This window comes from Atta colombica, unplaced genomic scaffold, assembly GCF_001594045.1.
Source record: "Atta colombica isolate Treedump-2 unplaced genomic scaffold, Acol1.0 scaffold38, whole genome shotgun sequence".
NCBI classification, from domain to species: domain Eukaryota; kingdom Metazoa; phylum Arthropoda; class Insecta; order Hymenoptera; family Formicidae; genus Atta; species Atta colombica.
The window spans coordinates 4,412,021-4,420,634 of record NW_017259490.1 but is presented as its reverse complement, the minus strand read 5'-3'; the positions used below and the strand labels follow the sequence as shown (position 1 = coordinate 4,420,634).

The 8,614-nt window shown below is 32.8% G+C and overlaps 2 protein-coding genes and 1 long non-coding RNA gene across 3 annotated transcripts in view; 2 read left to right on the top strand and 1 right to left on the bottom strand.

Moving 5' to 3' along the window:
* Positions 1-2,311: 2,311 nt before the first annotated feature.
* LOC108690909 (cyclin-Y) lies at positions 2,312-5,485 on the bottom strand. Its single transcript, XM_018198454.1, has 5 exons — positions 4,537-5,485; positions 4,234-4,454; positions 3,452-3,738; positions 3,019-3,373; positions 2,312-2,479 (listed from the first exon to the last, which is right to left on the bottom strand). The coding sequence occupies exons 1-4, from the start codon at positions 4,766-4,768 to the stop codon at positions 3,085-3,087; spliced, it is 1,029 nt and encodes a 342-aa protein (XP_018053943.1). The 5' UTR covers positions 4,769-5,485; the 3' UTR covers positions 2,312-2,479; positions 3,019-3,084.
* Positions 5,486-5,488: 3 nt separating this feature from the next.
* On the top strand, positions 5,489-5,912 carry LOC108690910. Its single transcript, XR_001931912.1, has 3 exons — positions 5,489-5,554; positions 5,696-5,763; positions 5,836-5,912. It is a non-coding gene; the product is annotated as an uncharacterized LOC108690910 (long non-coding RNA).
* A 120-nt stretch (positions 5,913-6,032) lies between these two features.
* The window catches only part of LOC108690850 (synaptonemal complex protein 1-like), a 4,085-nt gene continuing 1,503 nt past the window's right edge, over positions 6,033-8,614 (top strand). The window contains exons 1-7 of the mRNA XM_018198360.1: positions 6,033-6,367; positions 6,511-6,693; positions 6,765-6,958; positions 7,311-7,326; positions 7,638-7,717; positions 7,929-8,106; positions 8,358-8,567. Of these exons, the coding sequence (XP_018053849.1) occupies positions 6,170-6,367; positions 6,511-6,693; positions 6,765-6,958; positions 7,311-7,326; positions 7,638-7,717; positions 7,929-8,106; positions 8,358-8,567 (1,059 nt within the window). The 5' untranslated portion in view covers positions 6,033-6,169. The remainder of the gene's footprint in view (positions 6,368-6,510; positions 6,694-6,764; positions 6,959-7,310; positions 7,327-7,637; positions 7,718-7,928; positions 8,107-8,357; positions 8,568-8,614) is intronic.

Genomic DNA, 8,614 nt, shown 5'->3' with positions numbered 1-8,614 from the left:
CAAAACGATATAATGTATTGGTATATCTATTTATCACAAATTCATATTATAAAAGCATCGGTCTCATAATATGTTAAACGTAATATTTATTACGTGGAATTAAAATACTATAGGAGAATCTGTACAGACGCTAGGATGGAAGACTTAAAGGTGACCCTCTATGAAACATCACCTTCAAGCGCAAATGTTACTTTTTCCAGTGCTGCTCGGGTAACTACTAACAAAGTGGTACGGTTTATGATACATACATTTACGAATCTTACACGAATTCGGCAATTTATTTACAGGACGCAATAAGACTCGAAGATTGTCTTTATAATGAATATCTATTTATAAAAATAGCGCGTGAAAATTCTATAAAGATCTAGTTTTTGTCAGAAAATTAGAATGTAATAAAAATGAAACCGCAGTGCAGTACATATTCTTTTCGTATGTGAGTGTGTGTGTATTATATGCAATTGTCTATACATTATAATTTTAACAACATTTTGGCATCGCATGGTGTATTAATTGCTCTGTAAAGTTGTATAAACACTTCCGCAGCATACATAACGTGTATGTACGTAGTTACTTATATAATAATGCAATAAAAATATATTTTTATTTGTTGGACAGGCAAAATGAAAAATTATAATGTGGACAGAAATTGCAATATGTTACATTACACTCATCATCTAGCATATACATATCCATAACAATATGTTAAAAGCTGACAAACGCACATTATTTCGTTTCCTTCTACATACATTGGACTTTACAGCCGTTCTTCTATTATAAATTCGACTGTTACAACATTCTGACTGTCATGTAATAAAATATAAAAATAATAATAAATCATAATTATTCTTCGTCAACGGCATTCTGAAAATCCAACGGAACTTCAGATTACACTTTAATTCTTATAGACGTAACCAGTATCATACAATATAAGACTATCTTATATTAAAGTTCTAACCGGTAGGTACAAAATATTAAATTATATCGTACATAAGTCAATTAGTAGCACGTATGATACACGATTATATTAATAGTATATTAACGGTATTTTAATTTCATCTTCTCATACAATAAAATGTGAATATGATACAACTTCTAAGTTCTTTTTTTTCCTTAGTAATCATGTTCCTGGATGATCTTTGGAAGATTTAATTGCAAGCTTTACGAAATGAATTTACATAGCTGTGAGATTTAAATACTTTATAGCAATTTTATGACCATAAAAATGCGATCTTTGTGATTTCGAAATAAAATTGAATTTACTCAATATATTCTCTGTAAAGTATCTAACAGTAATACGTATTGCATTATAAAAAGAACGTGAATTTGATATCGAATTAATTTTCTTTTCAATAATTGTGATAGAATAGATTAATTAAAATAAAATTCTATTATTAATAATGTAAATAACCTTACACCAGACTGAGTAGTTTTATAAGAGAGAAAAGATGCAACCCTGATATCATGGCTTATCCTTATCTTGCGCATTATCTAAAGTTATAAATCCATGGAAGTAGCGCCATATAAAAGCAATTATTCAGACTCTAATTTATCGTGCTCTTCATTCTTAATAAGCTACAAAGGCTGATTTGCTAATATTTACGCTATTATAATAATATTTATCGTAAATGGTGTTCTTGCTATGTACTATTATTCAAATTACATAAATCATCTATATCAAATCCGATATATTGAATTAAGCGTCAAAAATTTTTTTTATAAATTGTTATGCTGTACATTTGTTGATTCAAAAATTCTAATAATAATAATTCTAAATCAATAAAAACCAATGAATGGTTTTTCTACTAATATTACAGAAATGTATCAAAAGAAAGTACATTATAAGCTCGTTCTTTATTGAAGAACTTTCTAATAACAGGTGCAATAAATTGAAATGAAACAACCTATATTTGTTTCATTTTAACTTATTGCAGTGGTGTGCACTAGTTTAGAAAGATCATTTATCAATAAAGAACAGATCTCGTACATAAAAAAATGTATGATTCATTTTCTAAATCTTGAATAATTTTTTTCTCATAATAATTCTTCGATGTACATGACAGTGAGAAGATAGCAAATCAAAGAAATATTAATATATTTAAAAATAAATTGGACATATATATCAAGGTGACATGCATTACAACTTTGACTTGTAAATTTCGGATTGGATTATTTCGATAAATTACGTAGCGTTATTAACAAATATCGATTTTTAATTTGAAGCATGTATAAATTTTCGTTTTTTAGAATGTTATTAGTAAATCAGCCATAACTTTGATTCTTATTAAATTCAGTCAATATATAAAATGCTTTGGATAATGAATAGTTGACTAATATATATCACAAGTTATTTTCTCCCGTAAGGACAGTACAGATAATGCTACGACTAAAAACTTTTTCTTTCTCACCCTTTGTTTCAATACGCCTTGCATTCTCGTATGCTTTGTTACATCCACATTATAAGGTCCCGGACAGTAGAAGTCTTTGCACACAATCAACAAAAATATATCGATATTTATTGACAAATTAATAAGATTAATATTTATAGTTTTTCATAATTAATAATATAACAAAATTAATAGAAGTGATTAGAAATTATATATCTCTAGAAAAAAGGTCAATATAAAATTTCTCTATCGGATTTACGATTTTTTAATGCATACAACAAAAAGAATGTAAATTATATATTATTGGAAATTATAATGAATTGAGAAACGTCTAAATTTTAAAGTATAATATTTATAACGATTAGGTTTAAGATTGTTATTGCAAACCATATTTGCAATGGAAATTCTTCCATTATGGTACATCTTAGCCGTATATACGGTATACATACGATATTTTTACATCTAGTAGACAATATGTAAAAACAGTTTGCCAAAAGATGTATATAATACATCAAATATTCCACAATAATTAAACAGAAGTGTAACACAAATGTTTGGTAGAATCCAAACAATCTCTTTCAAAAATCATTAAAATCGATCGGTAACAATGATATCTTTACAAAATTTCACATACCTCCATTTAAAATCGGAGTAGTAACCTTGCGTCTGTGTTTACATCCGTTTATATCCATACATATGTTTAGGATAAAATAGCAATGCTACGTCTAGGTCCGCCTATGCATACATTGTCTAAGCTGGACCACTTTTTAATACCGGTACGTAGAGCTTCAGCCGTGACCTTATCTTCGTAAACTCTGGACATAGCTTCCAACTTCTGCGCCTTTTCTTTACTAAGTGGTTCGCTAGGGAATGTTAATTCGTTCGCTTCCGCGAGTGTACGAAGATCGAAATAATATTTGGCATACACACTCGAAGGAACATTTATATTAAATTGCAGCATCTCCAGAAACTGTCTCTCTAATTCGTTCCTAATTAAAGAAATTACAATAATTATTTTCACAAAATAGCAAATACAATAATCTAAACGTAATTGAAAATAGACTTACATATCTTCCACCGTGATGTCTTTTAGTATTTGACAGTAATCTACATTCCACACCGCCTGATCGTCCCAAACTTTGGACGCCAATAAAATAGCTCCCAGTACTATACGTTTCCAGTTGGCCGGTGTTATGTCTATTTCTGCATAAGTAAGTAGGCGTTCAAGATAAACCAACGTTATGATGGCACATTCAGCAGTAAGCTGAGCGGCATTAAACAGAGTTCTTATAAATTTATATATCTGCTTGTGCTCTGGATTATGTTTGTCGTAATCCTCTGAAACACCATCCCTCTGAAAAATAGATTTACTCAAGCATTGCCTTATAACTGCATCTTTTGCACAAGAAAATCTTAAGACTTTTTTTTTGTCTAATCATGTAGTTGACATTAAATGAGTAAGTATACAAAAATATAAAGATAGAAACATATAGAAACAATAGAAATAGATCACTGATCTAGGAAAGCAATTAATATATTAGATGTTTTTACAGCAAATGACACAGTGTAACACAGTGAGATTTATCTTGTTGTTTGCCAATGTTAATCTAATATTTTATATGTCATAGGATAAAATTTTTCAAACCTGTTGATTGGTTGTTTGATTATAAAACAGAGAGGTTCTTAAATCTTTCTTATGGCCAAGCAATTTGTTTAAAAAGTTTGTCATACAACACATGAATATATTAGCCTTAAACAAAGATGAAACGATCATTGTGTTATATCTGTATCTCTTACTAAAAAGCACCAATAATCCCTTGACAACTTCTTGTACAATTTGATATATTACCGTTAATGGATGCAGTTTCTCATCAAATATATCAATCTGTCGCTGCGAAGTTCTATTCTTAATATGGTAATAAACGGCTAAGGCAACGCATTTGACGGTATTTTTTAAGTTAGGTTGTGAAACCGTGCTGTCATCTAAATATATTGTACTGCAGCTACTACTTTTCTTCAAAGGCCTTGTATCTGCTATTTGATGTTGACTCTTTTTCCTCACCATGCCATCTAAAAAAGGAGAGACTAGGAATGATTGTATCAAATATCATAAGTCAAATATCTTTCCTGTCAACCTTCAAGATATACTCACTCTCAATAGCTTGCTTGGAACGCTCCATGAAGATAGTTCCTGCACATGGATGCAATGACGGATCAGAGTCACAGTCCTCCGGCTCACGTTCACTGATATGTTGCAAATTATTAACGCTAATCCCACCCTCTGGCAGGTGTTCCTCCAAGTTGCGCGTGGTGCTCTCAGGCCCCACCTCTTTGCGTCCGACCTGTGGACTGGAGTAGACGCAACAGCTATTTTTGTTCCCCATGTTCCCATGTAAATTCTAACCGGTACCAAGTGCTCCTGTGCTTCCCGCCTGTCGCACTTGGCGCGGCGCGATCGCGCTCGCAGTCTCAGTTTGCACGCGGGGAGAAACGTGGGCGACGTGAATCGGAGCCGCGATGCGCGAAAGCAGTATGACGTTCTGACTTGACGTTATGTAGGTTGAAAGACAGGTAGATAAATAGGTAACACCTCACATTTCGTTGTGCGATAAACGATCAGCTGACAGGGCAGTTCGTGCGACTGGTGACGCGACTCGCTCGTCCACGGCTCGTCTGGCTCATGTCGGCGACGCTCGCCAAAAAAAGCAGCTCGCGCGACGGGGACCTCCTTGCGTCTCGTTTCTCCGCCAAGAGGAGGAGAGGACTCCCTCTTTCACTCCCTCTCTTTCTCTTTTCTTTCCCTCTCACTCTCTCTCTCTCCTTCTCTTTTTTTCTCTTTTTTTCTCTTTAGGGAGGACCGATGTTCGTCAGAGAACGAGACAGTAATGCCTCAGTGCCTTCACGCCGACCGACTTTATTTTCGATTCTACGATCACACCTAAGCTACGCGATCGGTCGCGGACGCGACTCGCAACGCGATTCATTGTCATTGCACGGCAATCCCATCCTCGTCGCGCGTCTATCCGGCTCGCACTCCGAGTACCCCGTACCCACCCGTACCCCGCGAACGCGCTCCACGAACTGCTGGACGAACCATAGTAGAAGGGAAGACGAGCCGAATCTCGAACATGCGCCGTTCTCCGTTCAGCCTGCATCCCAGTCGCGCAAACGTATGCATTATTAATCGGCATCAATTATTAAAGGAAATTTCTAGTTATATGTTACAATTATTATATTTCTGATTATTCGTTGTCCTAATCTGTGATCATTTTATTTTTAATATCATATGGTTTTTTCTGTTCCTTTTAAAGTATATAGATTCAAACATGGGAATTGATTATGGTGGAATATATCTTGAAATGAGGTGAAAATTATAAAAGTGAGCAAATTCACTCAAATATTAATTTTATTATTCAATGAATTTGCTTTGTAATTTTTATTTCGTTTCAAGACACACAATCGACCTTATGATGTAAGAAAAAGGCGTTCTCAACTTCTCATATGGATGCACATGTGGCCGCCAATCAGAAACTATTTATTATGAATGCTCCGCTGTTACCAGTTGTTTTCACTAGAGTTCCTATATCATGGATCTCTAGCAAATACTTCAGGGTAAACACCGGAGTACCACTCTCAATACGTCTGTCACTCATGGACGACGTTGCGATCGCTAAAATGGCGAGATAGTGTGTTGACATTGGCTCGAGTTCTCGTCGAACCCAGGTGTAGGGAAACCTTAAATCCGTCAGTCAGTGATCGCTCGGGAATCGTGCTCGCGGAAAACAATGCACTCGATCAGCTCCAGTTTGCCAAGTTCTATGGACGTGAGTGACGTCCCAACATTAGTTAAGCGAGATCCGGACTGTAGAACAGTCGATGGCGAGACCGAGGGTCTACGTATTCTCGATGAGTTCCGCAAATTGTACGAGACCCGCATCGAAAAGATCGATCGGGAATCTATCGGTGATTCCGACCGAGTCTCTGTAAGCAATAGCTTTGTTATCAGTTTGCATTTATTGCCAATTTTGTTTGTACTTTTTATGTATACTCTTTAAAATTCTTTTGCCACTTATTAATTATTTTTTTATTTGTGTTTGAAATAGTTTATCAAAAAATTTCTTTGCAGATGAAGTTACAAGTGATGAGCGACTGGATCAAAGATTTAGGGGAGCAAAATGCGATGTTAGTGCATACAGTGGAAGATTTGGAACAGGCTGCGTGTAGTAGAGTTAAGTTACTAGAGGAGAAACTAAAACAATCGTCGCAAATAGTTGTGGATAATTTAACAAGATCTGATCATTCGGAAAAGGCAAGAGAGATCATCTAATTTTGTTTAGTAATCTCATCATGAAATCAAGACGTATCATCTCTATGTTATAGGCTTTAAATACTCTTTCAAATCGCGTCAGTCAGCTAGAAAAGGACGAGGAATATTTACAACAAAAAATAGAATATCTACAAAGTGATATTAGAGGATTATTGGAGGTGATTCGTCGTGCACATCAGCAAAATGTTTGGAGTCTTGATGGTATCAAGTTTTTTGAGATTCAACCTGAGGATATTCCAGTTCCAGAGTAAGTTAATTATGTTATCAATTATGTTATCAAATCTTCTGTGGTCCAGCCAGAGATTTGAAGATCCAGAATTTTAAATTTTGAATTATTCTGTCTCAAATTTGAACACATACAAAAAAATTTAGGATCATATTGTAAAATTGTATTCTTGAATGTTGAAAGGATGTATTACAATTTTTTAGAATCCAAAAACTCTTTTAAAAAATATGATAAGGTACTAATGCTCTTGTTGGAAAGTAGTGACAAAGATGTTGGACCATGTGAAGAGTTAACATGTATATTTATATTAATATTTTGCATTATATCTTGCATTGTAAAGTATTTAATGACAAAATTTTTTGTACTGTTTCAGCTGTATCTGCAATCAGGTAAATATGTGTGTAAATGCAACCAGAAAGCTCCGATTTGTTTTAGACATAGAGCATGACAAATTTCAGAGATCAAATTGTTTGTTAAGCAAAAGCATGTAATATACACCATGTATTCATAATACAAGCCAAAAAGTTCTTCTTAGCTCCCTACACCTTTATTAAATTGAATTATTATCATATACACAGACACATATATGCATATATTCGTGTTAAATAAATTGCCAGTAGCCCCATTTTCTGAAGTATTATATTTTCGAAAAATCTTAATTATTATTTTAGTATTACATTTAATCATATTTTCAAATTAGGAGCAGACAGATACTGATCATATAAAATCCTTGAATCTGCAAATAGAACAACTTCAGAAAAATGAAAAAAAAATGATTAGGTAAGATATGCAAATTTTATATATATATATATGTTATTATTTTTTAAATATTCGTGATATAACAGTTGATTATTTTTACTTTAAATCTTCATACTTGTATAAATAAAAATATAATTTTATATATATATATATTTGAATATTTTTTATTTTTGTTATTAAGTTTTTATATTCGTATTTATATCTTTTTTTAACATATAAACACATTTTCCAGATCTCAGTTGGAACTGGAAGAAAACATAGCAGATCTTACAACAGAATTATCAATAAAGGACGATACTATAAAAAAATATGTTTCTAGACTTCAATGTTTTTGTGAAAAACTTAAGGAACATGCTAAACAAACGAATCAAGTTATTACTTATCCCCTAGTTTTTGATCAAGATTGCAATGTAAGTGCGTTTTTCATAATTATGCAGATAAATAATATTTAATGAGTTTTTGGATTAATTTCTGAGTACTGATTCCTATAGAATTAATTTAGAGGCAATCATGTTGCAGCATAAAAATTATAAATATAATAGTTGCTTTTATTGCACCTGTTCGCTAAGCTTTACATTTTATAAGCAAGATATAAAATGTAACTTGTGCGTGTTCCAATATTAAAGATTGAAAGAGTTTTAAAATCTATGTTGCTGTTCAGATTATCTTAACACCTGACATTCTGGAAAGTGTACTAGATGCAAAAGACAGAGAAAACAAGAACTTACATCGACAACTCCAAGATGTTGAATCTAAACTTATGGTATATACTTATGAAAACAATGTTGATTCAATTAATCTACAATTACAACTAGAAGAAAAATGTAAGAAAGTTCAACAACTGGAGGACAAAGTGATTCGCCTCGAAAAAGTTAGTTTATTATATTTAATTTTATTATATTTTATTTTATTATATTA

Coding starts and splice junctions, on each gene's coding strand:
- LOC108690909 (XM_018198454.1), bottom strand. CDS start 4,768: ATGGGGAACAAAAATAGCTGTTGCGTCTACTCCAGTCCACAGGTCGGA. Junction 3,739..4,233: donor AGAAACTGCATCCATTAACG/GTAATATATCAA, acceptor TCTATTTTTCAG/AGGGATGGTGTTTCAGAGGA. Junction 3,374..3,451: donor GACATCACGGTGGAAGATAT/GTAAGTCTATTT, acceptor TTCTTTAATTAG/GAACGAATTAGAGAGACAGT.